The following is a 15324-nucleotide window of genomic DNA, read 5'->3' as shown; positions in this document are numbered from 1 at the left end:
GCTACAGCCTTCACCGGAGATGCTGGCGAACTGTAACACCTAAGTGCGCGGGCACAGGGCGGCTTTATTCACAGCGCCAGACCCGGGAGCGACAAGGGCCTCGCGGCGGGCCGGGCCGGTGGGCGATCGCCGCGCCCCTGCCAGAGACGCGGGCTCCCAAGCACCGGCGCAGCTCGGCCGGGCCTCGGGGCGGAGGGCTTCCCGCGGGGAAATCCGGGCCGGCTTCCCGGGGAGGCGGCCTCTGGGGCCCAGCAGAGGAAGCGGGGCGCCAGAGGCCCGCAGGGCGCCCGTCCCAGCAGCCGCAGGTCGCCGCCGGCTCCAGGGTGCAGCGCGAAGCGGGAACAGTAACATCTCCGCGGGTCGAAGCGAGCCTCGTCCGCGCAGTCTGCGCATGCGCAGCCCGGTCCTTCTCGCCGAGGCCCCGCCTCTCAGACGCTGCGCAAGCGTGGGCGCGCGCAACAGTGACATCACCAATCTCCTGACTCCGCCCGAGAGGCGTCGCACAGTGATAGCGTCGCCATGGAGCCGAGGGCGGGTGAGGGGCGTTTGCAGGGAGGAGCGGGGCGGGGTGCGGGGAGCCCCGGGACTGAAGGGCTTGAAGGGCTTGGGGGCTCCGACCGGGCGTGAGGGGAAAGATCCTGGAAAGGACCTAGCCAGGCGCGCAGGCGCACGCCTGTAACCCAGCACTCGGGAGGCTGAAGCAGGAGGATCGCGAGGTCAAGCCCAGCCTGGGCAGCTCGGCTGGACCCTGTCTCAAAGCAAAGCAGAACCCCGTGAAGATGCCGGTGCAGGCACATCTGCCCACGCGGTGGGGCTCAGAGCTCTGCCACTTTGCAGCCACCCCGCCCAGGAGACCGGGGCGAGAGGTTGGAAAGAAGTTTACGTCTCCTCCCCGGCCACGGCCAGGGCTCCACGGAGGCTTCCGGAGTCCGGGCCGCGGGTCCCCGCTGCGGGAGGAGCCCCGAGCAGGTGGCCTGCCCCTGCGCCTGCGTGGCGCGCAGACCCCGCGGGGACAGAGCCCGGCGGCCAGCGCTCAGCACTGGACCTCACAGGGCCCGGGCGCACAGGCAGAGGCGGCGGGGGCTGGGCGGAGACCGCAGGACCGGGCGGCGGGCTGGCTTTGCCCGGGGCCGTGTGCCGCCCTCTCCCGACTTGCCCTGGCCTAGCGCCAGCCCCGACCTTCGTGTCTGCCCTGCCCGCGACGCAGGGCTCTGTGGGGCTCCAGAGCAGGACCAGGTCCCGTGTCCCTTTCCTGTGCCCGCAGCTCAGCGCCGCGGGGATGCTCGTCCTTCCCGGTGCTGGTGAGGGGCGGCGCGGACTGAGCCCGTCGTGAGCATTTAGTATCAGTGCTGTGGGGCAGGCCCCGGCAGGGTCCCGGGGCCCCAGGGCGGGCACTGTCAGCCGAGGGGTGGAGGAGGTGCAAGGTGCCCGAGCTGGCAGGGTCCCCAGGGCCCTCGGTCTGTTCTGTGCCACCGTGCGCTGCGACGGGGCCATTCCCTGGGAAGCGGCCTCCTGTCCCTGAGGAGTCACTGCCTTTGTGCCGCAGGTGTCTCCAAGCAGGACATCCGGGAGCAAATCTGGAACTACATGGAGGCTCAGGACGTGGCCGACTTTCCTCGGCCTGTTCACCACAGGATCCCCAACTTCAAGGTAGGAGCCTGTCTGGGGCCTCCTGTGTGGAGGACAGTGGTCCCTGAGTGGAGGCAGCCCGCAGGTGGCTGCCGCTGCTGTCCAGAGCCGGGCAGGCGGGCTGTGATCCTGGGCTCGTGCTGAGTGCTGTTGGATACAAAGCACAGTTTTGCTGTTTATTTTGTTTTGTTGCAGTACTGGGGATGGAACCCAGAGCCTTCCCACCCTTTTTGATTTGACATAGAGTCTTACCAAGTCACTGCGTTGCCTGGGCTGGGCTGGAACCTGAGATCTTCCTGCCTCAGCCTCCTAATGCCAGCCAGAACAGTGTGGAGTGAAGCCCCTGGTGGCTTGGGGAGAAAGCATGGCTTGCCCAACCTAGGCCTCAGTTTACCCACTGTTCAAAAACAAGACACCCCAGCTGGCTGTGCACGTAGTTCTCATAGAAAAACTTTTGCTTGGAGGAAGCACCACGGCAGTGCGTTGGCTCTGGCTGCGTATCTTCTGAGAAAAAGGAAATGCTTTTGAAGACGTGGATTGCTGTGCCTGGCCTGTGGCTCCTGGCACCCTGGGGCTGGACTCTCTCCCCAGGCGGACCTGGCTCTGGCCCCTCTCCCCAGGCGGACCTGGCTCTGGCCCTCCCCGGTCCTGAGCCGGGTGGGTTCTGGGACCAGCCTGCCCCTTAGAAAGCCTTTCTTTGGTGTGGTTTTTGTCATTCCTGTGCTGTCGTAAGAAACAGCCCTGGTTACTCCGGGGAGAAAGCAGTGCGTGAGGTGGGGGCAGAGGAAGGACGCAGTCATTCACAAGGCTTTAAAAATGAATCACCCGAGCCAGACACCGCGGCGCACGCCTGTCATCCCAGCACTCCGGAGGCTGAGGCAGGAGGCTTGCCGTGCGTGGAGGCCAGCCTGGGCTTCAGAGTGAGTTTGAAGCCAGCATAAAACCAAAGCCAAACAAACAAAACCAGGAAATAAGTAAATAAATAATACGTGTCACCTGGAGCCGGGCGGGGCCTGCTGTTTCTTGCTTCAAGCCTTAGGGACCAGGCGTTCACTTGGTGAACGTCCCGCACTGCGCGGCATGCTCCCAACTCACCCTCTGTCTGTAGTCAGCACCTTAGTTCAGCGAAGGCCGGGTCACCAGCCGAGTCCCCTCTCCCGTGAGCTCCTGGCAGTGCCAGTCTTGGTGGACGCTGGCCCAAGGAAGCCACGAGGGTGCATGCTGCCCAGGGCCACCCTTCAGCGTGCTGCCCTCGGCATACCTGAATACGTGGACCTGTTTAAACAGAAAGTTCAGACGATGTACATGCAGAGGAAATGTAGATAATCTTTGTACAATTGTTTATTAAATAAAAGATACAGTAATGTACAGTGTTACTTAAAGCAGAAAATTAAAATGACCTATAGAGAAAGTGTAATATAATTACACTGCTAAATTTCTGCAGCATCTTACAGCTGGAAAAATGCTTTTACGGGAGCCAGAGCCAGGGTACAAACGCAGTCCCCGCCTCAGGCCGTCTCACGGGTCAGCACAGCGACTGACCGCGGCAGCTCGCGTGCCAGCCCTCCTGCTGGAGAGGTGCTGCCGCGGTCAGACACGCAGAGGAAAGCTCAGCTTAACATCAAGTAGTTCAAAACAATCATAAGTTATTATTAGAATTTAGTATGAGCCATAATAAATTATGATAATAGTTAACTGTTACAAGTAAATACTAATAATCATCTTAGTAATGATATTTTCTAAAGAATTCTTTGTAAAACATTACAAAAGTTGCAAAGAGTGCATTCAGTAAAAAAATGACATTTTAAGAGCGTAATACACTGTGAATGTCATATTTGTGTCAACCTCAAATCTTCACCGTATTAAAATGAAGAAAACTGTTACAATGTAATTTTCCTTTCGGCCAAGAATGCCACCCAAAAGTGTGCTGCCTTGGGCGGATTTCCACCTCTGCCCCCGCCCAGCTATGCCGCTGGCCCGAGGCTACCTCCCGCGGGTGATAGCAGCGTCCCCTGCATTTGCACAGGGCTCGCCCCAGGCCGCGGAGCACCTCCCTGGCATGCAGGAGTTCACAGTGGCCAGGACCATCAAAGTCAACCCCGATGCCCCGCAGAGCAACGCCCGCCTCCTCGTGCTCCGAGTAAGTGCGTGCTGTGCGCTGTCTCCCTGCCTAGGGCTCTTACCTGGCTGGCCAGAACATCCGGGACCTGGACGTTTTTGCCAGGACACAGGAAGTAAAAGTGGACCCCGACAAACCGCTGGAAGGCGTGCGGCTGCTGGCCTTGCAGGTAACCCCGCCTGCACCAGGCCACTGACCGCTGCTGGGACAGGCCCTCTCTGGGGCTGGAAATAGCGGGCACCTCTGATCCTGCACAGGAGGCCCCAAAGACTCTATCTATCAGGGTCACGTCAGCCCCTGTGGGTCCGGTCCCCAGGATTTCCCAGCTCTGAGACAGAATGCTCAGAGCTGCAGAGCCGGGTCCAGCCTGAGAGATCCTAGGCTTCTCCTGCTACATTACAGTGGAATCCTTTGAAACATGTTACATTTATAATAGAGTCCTTTGAGACATGTTAACTTTGTAATAGAATTTTTTGAAATATGTTAACTTTATATGAGATTTTTTTAAAACATGTTGACTTTGTGATACAATCCTTTGACACTAACTCATCAGTGAGAAATCTGGGAAATGTGCCCCCAGTGTTAAAGGCAGCACTGATTCTCAGCTTAACTGTGTGGGTCCTTTTTTTTTTTATTTTGTATTTTTTTGTCATTTTGAGACAGAGTCTTGCTATGCAGTTCAAGTTGGCCTTGAGCTCACTTTGTAGCCCAGGCTAGTCCCAAACTCGGAATGATCCTCCTGCCTCAGCCTCCCGAGTGCTAGGATTACAGGTGTGTACCACCACACCCAGCAGGTCCCATTTTAAAGAAAAAGAAAACAGAATTCTCCTCTGGTTGATTTAAATGAACATATTATCGTTTTAATTAATCTGTATAAATAGTAAAATTCGGTATAAATTGTAACACTTATAGCTCTTAAGCAGCTATAAAAACAAAGTCGGCGCAGAAATGCAGACAAAGCTATAAAGACAGTGACATTCAAGGGACCCCGTTCATTTAATATAGCGGTTGCTGTTGCTGGAATGAAGCAAGTCTCTGCCTGTACACCGGGCTCCAGCCACAACCCTTCTTTCCTTTTTATTTTGAGACAGGGCCTCACTAACTTGCTCAGGCTGGGCTTGATCTCGCCATCCTCCTGCCTCGGCCTCCCAGAGTGCTGGGATGACAGTTGTGCGTCCCTGCCCCTGCAAGTAAAGCGGAGTACGGGGCTCCACTCTGTCCCAATCAAGTCTCGGGGCAGGGGTGCATGAGGGCTGGGGGGCTGAGGACCCCTCGCTGCCCATGAGGGTACCTGGAGCCTGGAAGACGGGGCCAGACCCGGCCTGAAGCAGGCTGGGGCGGGGCCGGGCCTCGGGCTGCTGCCGTCCAGCCAGGGGAGCCGGGTCTCGGGGCTGCAGGCGCTGAGTGGGGTGGACACGCGAGCCCGACAGGGTGGGGCGCGGGCTCCCAGAACGGCTCCGCGCTCTGCTCCCTACCCGCCGGGAACTCACCCAGCGCAAAATTCTAACGGCTTTTCTGATTGTCTTTTTCCGGAAAGAGCAAAAAGACACTGTTGGTTCCCACCCCGCGCCTGAGGTCCGGGCTGTTCAACAGGATCACGCCGCCGCCCGGGGCCACCAGCGCCGACCTGCGCAAATGCGCCAGCGCCCAGGTGAGCGCCGCGCCGCGGAGCCCCACCCTGGGGGCCAAGTGGGGGACTGCAGGGGCCGCTTCTGTAGCTCCGCCTCTTCGCCCCGCGGCGCAGGTCGCCCCTTCCAAGCGGCGCGGACAGTTCCGGGCGCCAGGTCCGCCAGCGCCTCACAGTCCAGTGAGACGTACTGGACACCTCCCCTTAGAGTGGAAGGCAAGAGAATTGGTCTCCTATTTTACAGTTAAACAACACTTGCCGACCTTTTCAAGAACCCGAAATTCCAGGTCACTTGTTCCTGATCCACTGAGAATAAAAAAAAATAATAGTAGGGTAATTCAAGGTAATCCTTAAGAGATTTGTCCCTTGAGTCTAGTGTGTAAAGATTGAATGATTTATTATTCAGATATCCTGTCTTGTTCAAAAAATATAGTTTACTGTGACTTAAAATATATATAGTGGGCTGGGGATATAGCTCAGTGGCACAAGTGCCTGCTTCACAAGTGCAAGGTCCTGAGTTCCATTCCCGGTACCAAAAAAAAAAAATATATATATATATATATATGTATATATATATATATATATATATATATACACACACATATATTTATATGTATATATATACGTATATATATATAGTAAGTTTTATGTGTGTTTGAATAAAATAGCACAAGTAAAGATAGGAAAATCAGCCTCGTGGACCCTGAGGGCTGCTGGGGCCCCACACTGAGCCCACTTCCCAATATCTCATGTCTTGTGCCCTGGCCTGGGAGATGCCCCACCCCATGTGGAATAACCTGCTTCCATGGGGCACTCCCTTGGGGTTCCCGTGGGCTGCACTGAGAGAGTCCCGTGCACACCCCCAGGAGCCAGTACAAACCGATCTGCTGCAGGGGGGCTTTGGTTACAGTGACACTGCCCTGTGGAGAGACCCCAGCCTCTACCCGGCCTCCTGGGTTTTACACCAGTTGTGGGGACGAGCCACCTCACCGCCGTGCCGCCTGCTAAACGCCCGTCATGCACGCTCATTGAACCCTAGCCCGTCTCTGGCAGGGCCTGCCCATCCGGCAGGACAGAGAGCCCGATGGTGGGGGGTCCACGCAGCCGAGGCCCAGGCTGAGCCTCCGGTTGGGCGTCCCGTGGCCCTGGCTGTGCCGGCCCTGCAGGGACAGTGACAGCTACTTAAGCATCAGTGTCCTGCAACTGTGCCACCTTCCCGGGAAAGAACCTGGGGGACACGTGCCCAAAAATGGCCCCTGCAGCCTGGGCCCTAGCCGCAGAGCCCGCCTGTGCCCTGTGAGGCTGTGGCGGGGGTCGGGCAGGGTCGGCGGGGTCCAGCCCTGCTGCCCCTGGCTTGGCCAGGAGAGGAGGAGCCGACTCAGCCCGCACCTCCCCTCGCAGGGTGTGAGGAACTTCAGCTGCCCCGTGGGCCTGGACTCCAACATCCTCGTGGACTTGGTGGTGGTGGGATCCGTGGCCGTTTCCGAGAAAGGTAAGACCGTAGACCGGAGGCTGTGGGACAGGTGCTCCTGGCCCCTGCGTGCCTTCAGACGTGGCTGTCGTCTCACCCTCCAGGCACACTGTACTGTCCGGGCCCAGCGAGGGTCCGTCCTCCCCCGCACCCTGCTCGCCCCTGCAGGGTTTGATTCTCAGCAGGAAGAGCAGAGGGGCTGCACTCCCTCCGGGCCGAGAGGCCTCTGTGGACCGAGCCCGCAGTGCGCCGGTGGAAGGAACCTGCTGGGCTCTGAGCCCATTTTCACAATGAACCTGGTGCCTCCGTACAGCAGGGGCCTCCCTGAACCCTGCCCGGGCGGCAGGGCACGCAGTGCTTGGTTTGCAGTGGCCGGGGTCCCGCCTGCCCCCGTGTGCCTGCTTTCCCAGCTCCCTGGACCTGGGACATTGGGCGCTGGTGCTCCTGACTACTGTACACCTGCGCCTGCCAGGCGGCGTGGGCACCTGCAGCAACCAGGCACCAGCAGGACAGGCCGGGGACCCTCAGCCTTCTGCAGTGTCCCCTCCCGGGCAGCCTCTGGCCCGCAGAGGCTGTGGACACTGTCAGGGGGTACAGGGTTGGTGGAGGAGGCCTGGCCTCAGGTGTGGGCAGACTCTCAGCACAGCCCGCCTCCTGACAAGGGTCAGGAGTGTCCTCTCCAGCCGGGGGCCCTGTGACACGGGGAACAGTCTCGCAACTCGTCCTTTGGTCACTGCGGCTCAAAATGACAACACAGCCACACATGGGTGGGGAGCGAAGACTGCGCAAAGCTCTGCCTGTGCTGCTCCCCGTGGGCTGCTGCCCGCGTCCCTAGTGGGGCCACAGGCGAGCCAGTGCCATGCCCTCGGTGTCCTCTGTCCCCCCTTCCCTGCCTTGCTGGAAGCACTGACAGCATGTGCTCTGCGCCCGGCTATGGGCCCCGGGTCTTGGGCCTCTGGGTACAGTGGCCTCCTGTGGACACAGCTGGACGAGCCCCCCGCCCCCGGGTACTGTGAAGGGCTGACGGGACGCTTCTGGAGGGAAACTGCTGGGCTTAGCCTGGACGACGGGGCCAGCTCTCCCATGCAGAGGCTGCTGTGGTCCCCCCAGCTTCCTGCTGCACGTGGAAACACGGAGCGCTGGCTGTCGCCGTCCGGAAGCAAGCAGCAGTCTTGCCTCTGCCCTGAGACTCGCATTTAGCACTAAGCTGCCGGTGTTTTGCCCGCCTGCTGCCCTCTGCCCTCCCTGTCTGCCGCCTCCCTGTCGTCTGCTGCTGTCTGCAGAGTTGTCCCTCCCCGTCACCCCGCATGCATGGCTGGAGGTGTGAGTGCCGCACCAGCACCAGCACGGGAGGCTCTGGGTCTCTGAGAGGCTTGCAGTGCTGCTGTCCCCAGTGAGGGCGCTGCTGCTGGCCGGGGCATCACCCGCGTCACCGTCCCTTCGGGAAAGTGCAGGAGCCGGGAGGTGAAGGCGGCGCTGCTGCAGTCCTGTCCCTTGCGCTCTGGCCGCAGGAGACCTGAAGCCGGGGTGGCCCCAGCCTGTCCTCAGCATCAGGCTGTGCGCTGTACCCGCTAGTCCTGCTCAAGCTCCACCCTTGGCCGCTGCCCAGCAGCTGTGTCACCCCGGGCACTGGCCTCGGGGCTTTTATTTGTCCTCCGCGGTAGAAGGATGAACAGTACTTGCTTTGGGTCTGTTCTCAGCTCTTGCTGGTGTCTCCTCCCACTGCTGTGAGTGTGAGCCTCACTGACACAAAGCCGGCAGAGGCGAGTGGTTTCCCTGGGGCTAAAAAGGCCCCGGGTTTGCTGCCCAACGTGTTCCCCCTGTGCACATCCATGTCGCTCTTCCAGTTTCAGCCTGGGCGTCTGTTTCCTCGGGCTGCATGGGGGTGCTGCTGAAACTGCAGTGGGGCGGGGACCGTGGGTCCAGGTGCCCTTCCCCGGTGGCCTGGTGAGAGCCCAGGCCTCACCGACACCAGTCCTCGCCCTGTCCCTCAGGCTGGAGGATCGGGAAGGGAGAAGGCTACGCAGACCTCGAGTACGCCATGATGGTGTCCATGGGAGCCGTCCGCGCGGGCACGCCCGTGGTCACCATCGTCCACGACTGCCAGGTGTGTCCTGGTGCCTGCGTGTGCGGGGGTGGGCAGCCAGTGGCCCTCGCCCTGGGGGAGTCCCTGGCCGGCTGCACATGCTGGTGAGCCATGCGGTCTCCCCCAGCCTCTTCTCCCCTCCCCTCCCCTCACCAGGTCCTGGACTTCCCGGAAGCACTTCTTGAAGACCATGACCTCACGGTCGACTATATCCTCACTCCCACCAGGGTCATCGCCACAGGCTGTGCACGCCCCAAGCCAGCGGGCATCATGTGGTCCAAGGTGGGTGCCCGCTGAGCCGGCCCAGAGCCCCAAGTGGCCCCTCTTACCGTGGGCCCTGCGTGGGGTGGCTGTCCGCTCCTGCCCAGCCTGGCCTGTGCTGGAGTCCCCCGCAGAGCTTTGGGACGGGGCAGTGCCGCTCACACCAGCGGCCGAGATGCTGCCTCAGACTCGGACACTGGCAGCAGCAGGTCCGGGCCTGTGCTGTGCGTGGCAGAGGTGAGCCGCGGCGGAAGTGACCAGGAGGGCGGCGTCTGGGGCTTTGGCAGCTGCTCTCCGCTCCAGTGCTGTCCCCGCCGCCTGGTCTGCTGCTGTGTCTGCGGTCCCTCCTCAGGAATTGCCGGGCGGCCCAGTGTAGACGCAGCTCAGCAGGCAGGCGCGGTAGGGGTGGACACAGAGCGCCCCCGCCCCCGGCCCTGTGGCTTTCTCTGCCGCCCAGGTCTCGCACACAGGCAGTCTGCATGGCAGTCCGTCCCCAACGCCATCCGGCAGCCCGCGATGCTGCATGTGGTGGGGGACGGCCAGAACCGCTGAGAAAACAGAGAATCTGCGCTCTGTGGGGACCAAGTGCGATTCCCAGACTCCCCTGTAAACCAGGGCCCCGAGAATCTGGGCCCCTGGAAAGTCGGCACCCACCTCCGAGGACAAACAGGAGCCGAGGTGCCTCTCGCTGTGGCCTCAGCCTGCGGGCCTGCAGCTCCTGGGGGCGGGGCGGTGTCATGCCCCGTCCTTGTGGGTCTGCCAGGAAGAGCAGAGGGCGACAGCTTGTGCGGCCAGGCAGGAGAAGGGCAGCCCTCCAAGGGCACCAGGAGCGCCAGGGAGAAGGTCCCCGCGCCTCCCTGAAATCAAGATGTCCTTTGGTGTCTTTCCAAAGAGCTTGGGTCCCCTCGGAAGTTGGGGTGGAGGCTGCCCTCCCCCGCTGGACAGCTGTGAGGCCAGCGTCTCCCTGTCCTGGAAGCAGGGTCTCGGGGTACTGCCCGGTCGCTCTGAGGAGAGCGCTGCAGCCGGGGCTCTGCTGCCCTGTCAGGAAGTCCAGGCCTGTCCTGGAGAAAGGCGCAGGGTCACTGGTCAACAAGGGAGCCTTGCTGATGTCAATGACCCTGTCGGTTGGGCTTGCAGGAGGTGATTCGATGATAGACGGCCCGTCCAGTCGGAAGAGGTGGCGGCGGGGTGGCCTGGAAGGGCCCTCTTCCTCCGCAGCGCGCCCGCCCCTGCTCCCCGCCAAGCCCTTCCACCCGACGCCCGCTTGGAGCTGGGGCCGCAGACTGCAGCCTGCGGAGGGGGCAGAGGCAGCCTCCCCCTCAGTGCTGGTGTCGCGTTGTGTCTTAGCCACGGAAGGGGGTATGGCAGGGTGTGAGCCCCTTGCCTGAGGGCAGAATCGGGCCCACTGGGCCCCCCCAGCCGCCCAGCGCCAGAGCCCCGTTCCAGCCCATGTGGTGGACACGAGTGACAAGCACCTGCGTGTGTGACGGCCGGGTGCCTCCCTCAGCTTTCCCCAGCTAGTCACCCTTCGTGGGGACCCTGTGCACCCTCGTCTCTTCCCGGCGCTGCCCCCAGGTGCCCAACTCCGCCCAGAAAGGAGGACAGGGCCTGCCTCCGGGTTGGAGGGCCGGGGCGAGCGGTGCCCCATGAACAGGGCAGGCCAGCAGGGAGGAGCCGGGAGGGAGATGGACAGGTGCAGGCCCCGCTCCCAGCAGGTCGCGTGGTGCTGCGGCGGCCGCCTTTGGAAGCCCTGCCTGGGGGCGTCCAGAGCGCCGCAGTCCCGGTCTGCCTCGCTCTCACTCTGCGGGCAGCAGAGGATTTTCATTGACATTTACTGAGGAAAAGTGCTTTAAATTCCAGTAGAATCGGGGCGGGAAGGAGGGGACAGCTGGACGCAGAGTGCCCGTGTCCTGCCCAGTAGGCAGCAGGTAGCGCGCGCCCAGGCAGTTCTTCGGAGGAGGATGAGAAGCAGAGAGGGAGACGGTGTTTCCTTGTGACGCCCCTGCTGCCTGGCCTCGCCCAGCCTTCCCGGGCCCACAGGCCGTTCCAGGTCCCACTGCCCTGTCCCCATCCACCTCCATGTCCGGCCTGTGCGCTTTAGCAGTGACACTGGGCAACTAGTGAGTGTGTGGCAGGCCCACCACCAGCGCCGGGCTGCGGCCTCAGACCCTCGCCTGCGAAGGTCGCGATCATCCAGACCTAGGCTTGGTGCGGGGCAGATGTGCACAGTGCTCAGCTCAAGGCCTGGAAATGTTAGCGGTCCTGTTTGTCACTGTTGTCGCCGGGGCGAGACCCTGCGGTCCATCAGTGAGAGCCCTGCTCGGCTCTGCGGCAGGGGAGCCCCTCACTAAGGATGCGGGGGTCGCACAGCTATGTCCAAGAAACCAGCCCTGCAGCTCGGGGCGCTGTCCTCCTGTGCTCGCTGCCACGGCTGCGTCCTGGGGCACCAAGGTCCTGGAACCCAGGCAGGCATCTCCGTGCGGGTTCTGGGTGACTGTGATGCCAGGGTCTTCACTGGGTTGTCCGCAGTGACTTCTGTAGCAGTATCCGCTCCAGCCTCAGGCACAGTGGGGGACAGGTGGGCGGAAGGTCAAGGTGCAGCCCACCCTGCACCCCATGGAAGGTGGCTTACAGGCAGCAGCCCCTCGGAGCCCTTTCCACCCCTGATAGGGGCCGTGCTGTGGTGGAGGGGGCCCTGACTGAGGCAGCACCCCAGGCTCCCTGTCCTGTGCCCCAAGCTTGCTCCCCTACCCTCGTTTAGGCCATGGTTTCACCTTGGCCATTGGGAAGCCCTAGAAGCATTTTCATCAGTGAATGATGAACGCTCATCACGAGCAAGAGAGCTGGTCGCTTTTATGGGGTTCTCCCAGGGTCTGCTGTTGCCCGCGGCTGCCCACACCCTCGGGTTTAGAACGGGAGGGAACGAGAGCTCCTCCGTCCCATCTAGGGTCACGTAATGTGAGTGCCGGAAAGAGGAGTGCAACGTGCAAGGTGAGCGGCGTGTACGTCCAGGCTAAGGCCAGGGCTGGGCCTCGTCTAGGCTGGTGGCTCGAGTGCTGGCGTGGGATTCCGACCCAGCTTGGCCCGGGCCTGGGTCCCCGGTTCCTCCAGGTGATGCGTTGTCCCTGCCTGCTCTCATAGCCGCGGTCTCTGCCTGATCATCCCTCCCAAACTCCAGCCCTGCTGACTTAAGCTCTTGAAAGTGAGCCGTGACCGTGCAGACTGGCGCCGGGCGTCCCAGAGGAGCACAGGCACGGCGCACGCGGAGGAGGCCGCAGGCTGTGGGGCCGGAGGTCGGCCCCAGGTGCCCGTCTCCTTCAGGGTCGGCCTCACGAGAACCGCACAGGGTGCCACGGGGCTGCTCGGCAGTGGGAGAGAGTGGTTGGGGTGTGGCTGGGCCACGGCCGGGATCTGACGCGGCTCTCGTTTCCTCTGCGTCCCAGCCACCCCGTGGGCACAGGGAGTTCTGCCGTGCAGCAGGCCCCACGGTGCCCGCTGGGAGCCAGCAGCACTGGCCGCTGAAGGACCGCATGGCGCTCTGTGAAGAGCCTGGGCGGGCGGGCACCACCGCCCCGGGCGTCTCTGTCCTTCCTGTCTCTCCAGCGCACTCATTCGTCACCTGATTGTAGTTGGGGCGCCATGAATGGTCTTTGGTGGCCCTAGAAATCGTGCCCAGATGGGGAGGGAACCTGGCCCCTGGGTGATGGGGACCACTGCGAAGCAGCTCTGAGCAGGACTGAAATTAACCAGTTGGCTTTTCAAGTTCACTTGTGAGTCACTGGTCCCTACTGAGGCCTGTAATGGTGGGTGAAGCCGTGAGGCTGCAAAGGACAGGACAAGGCCACAGCTGAGGACCTTTGGCTCCAACCCCAACTAACTACAAGGAGACTGCAGCTGCAGGCATCTCACTGCCGTGGTGAAGGCCTTCCTGGAGGTAACATAGCTCTCCTACATTAAGATCAAGTATTACCTGGAGATGTCCTTATTGGCATTCCCAAATCCTGCTCAGAGTCCTGCATTTTCTTCAGTATCCCCACTCCTTTGTTTGAAAACCTCATAAATACGGGCTACCCAGGGAAGTTCCTAGTCTTAACCCAGAGAATCTTAAATTTTGTGAGAGAGAGAGAGACCCTCCTGGAGCCCTGAAATCACCTCATTTGTCTCACTTATTTAAGCCTTTGCTGTCCACTCGTTTGGGAGATTGCGGGCCTGATCAGCCCGCAGTAACTAAGGGCTATTAACCCAATACCTGCGAGAGCTCAGAGCCGCGGTCTCCTGCGGGCCGCGGACACAGTGGGCACTGCAGTCCCCGAGGAGCAGTCCGCTGACTCCGTGCTGCCCCGTGTCCCGATGCGCGCAGCTCCCCGGGAGCTGGCCCTGGAGCTCGGCGCCCCGCAGAGTGCCCAGGGAAAGGGTGACGCTGAGCACTGAGAACAGCCACACGGCTGAGTGCCTCATGGGTCCACGGCCCCCTCGGCCACCTGGCCATGCTCACCCGCCCAGCGGTTGCCCTTGAGGCCCCTGGACTTCACAGCAGGGGTCTGCTCCAGCGGGTCAGGCCTCGAACGTGCTTCCACGTTGGCCCCTCTTCCACCTACCAGCAACTTTGCAAGATCTTGTTTTAAATAAATAAGGGCTGAGGGTGTGGCTCAGTGGCAGAGTGCTGGCCCGCCTGTGTGAGCCTCTAGGTCCAATACTCACCCAGAAAAAAAAGGAGAAGATTCCATAGATTGGCACCCCGCTTCTTTGTGGGGTTTGTTTCATGGCTTGGGCACCTGTTGCCAAGAGTGGGCAGCAGAGGTGGTGTTCAGATTCGGATGGCCTGTCCTGCGTCTCTGGCAAGGTGGGACCCTGGAGAGGTCCCCCGGGGTTGCAGAGCCTACAGCCCAATCAGACGCCTCTTCCTGCCGGGCACAGAGAGGACAGGCGTGCAGGCAAAAGCTCCGCTGTCCCCAGGATCATGGGGGAGTGATCCTCTGTGCCCCCACACCAGGGACCGGGTGTCCCTCTGGGCAGAGGCCTTTGACAGAGCCTCAGTTTCTCTTTTCCACTTTCAGCCAATTCAGCACAGGGGCAGGTCCAGGGTCGGTCACCGAGCCCAGTTCTGCTTGGCCAGGGTGGAGTCCACCACCCTGCAGGCCACACAGTCTCCGTGAGTGTGCACATGGGTGCCCAGGGCACCCTGTCTCCGTGAGTGTGCACACAGGTGCCAAGGGCACCCTGTCCCTGTGAGCGTGTGCACGGTGCCCAGGACATGCTGGGCACAGCCGGGCCTGCTTTCCTCCTCCAGGTCAGCTGTGAGATGCTGGAGAAAATCCCAGTGCTCCGAAGCCTGCGTGACCGAGAGCAGCGGGCCGGGAAGGACGTCACCCTGCGGGCCGCGCTTGGGCACCCGGCACCCCCGCACACTGTCGGGGCGCCCCGGCACGCACCCCAGTCGGGGACGGGTGCCCCACAGCAGAGCCATGCTGGACAGACGCGCCCAGTCCGGCACCGACGTCACTGATGGGTGACCCCCGCAGCTGCTGTGCCCCATGGAACCTGCACAGGGAGAACCAGGCCGTGGAGAGGCTGCGCGTTGCCCCGCATCTGCGTCTGGGCCTTGCGGGGCGAGCGATGGTGCCCACCCCCCGGGCACACCCCGCAACCATCACGCCCTCCCGCCCGCTCAGTGCTGCAGGCCGAGGCCCACTGCCCCGCTGCCTCCGGCGCTGCTCCCTCTGCTCCACGCCGGTTTCCCGTTGCCCCGCACCGAGCCCTGTGCGCGAGGCTCCCGTGGGCTGGGGCCTCGGATAAGAGGCCCAGGTGGCCCTGACCCCACATCTCAGCACCTGTGTCCGCCACGCCCCAGGCCAGCTCGCCCTCAGCCTGGAGTCGGCAATAAACGGTCACTTCTGGTGCCAGCGAGCCGGGCTGCTGGGTTCTGTCGCTCGGGGCCAGAACAAGCCAGACAGACTGACAGGCAGGTGACAGAAACCGTTTCTCACTTTGTGTCTGTGGGAAGTGGCATCAGAAGACGAGAAATGACCCCCAGTGTCTCAGCCTTTGGACATCTTGCAGCCCCCTTGTGTCCTTAAGGGACAGCTCTTCCCGATGGGAGCCCGGAGTCCCGGCCCGGGTGTGAGGGTAGG

At 61.8% G+C, this 15324-nt stretch overlaps 1 protein-coding gene across 12 annotated transcripts; it reads left to right on the top strand.

The window, feature by feature from the left end:
- The first annotated feature begins 433 nt into the window (after positions 1-433).
- On the top strand, positions 434-15100 carry Mthfsd (methenyltetrahydrofolate synthetase domain containing). 12 transcript variants are annotated; one of them, XM_005410992.2, is made up of 8 exons: positions 434-535; positions 1547-1650; positions 3804-3917; positions 5286-5399; positions 6777-6867; positions 8841-8953; positions 9089-9214; positions 14484-15100. In XM_005410992.2, exons 1-8 carry the CDS (start codon positions 520-522, stop codon positions 14697-14699), a joined length of 894 nt encoding a protein of 297 aa, XP_005411049.1. In that variant the 5' UTR covers positions 434-519; the 3' UTR covers positions 14700-15100. The 12 variants fall into 12 exon arrangements, 10 of the variants coding, with proteins under 10 accessions (XP_005411049.1, XP_005411050.1, XP_013363455.1 ...); XM_005410993.2 differs by lacking the exon at positions 3804-3917 and adding an exon at positions 3656-3769; XM_013508001.1 differs by lacking the exon at positions 434-535 and adding an exon at positions 542-808 and having other exon boundaries at positions 9160-9214.
- Positions 15101-15324: the final 224 nt, after the last annotated feature.

This window comes from Chinchilla lanigera, unplaced genomic scaffold (assembly GCF_000276665.1).
Source record: "Chinchilla lanigera isolate Chin_1 unplaced genomic scaffold, ChiLan1.0 scaffold00140, whole genome shotgun sequence".
Taxonomy (NCBI): Eukaryota; Metazoa; Chordata; class Mammalia; order Rodentia; family Chinchillidae; genus Chinchilla; species Chinchilla lanigera.
The sequence above is the reverse complement of the archived record's forward strand: the minus strand, read 5'-3'. Positions and strand labels throughout refer to the sequence as shown.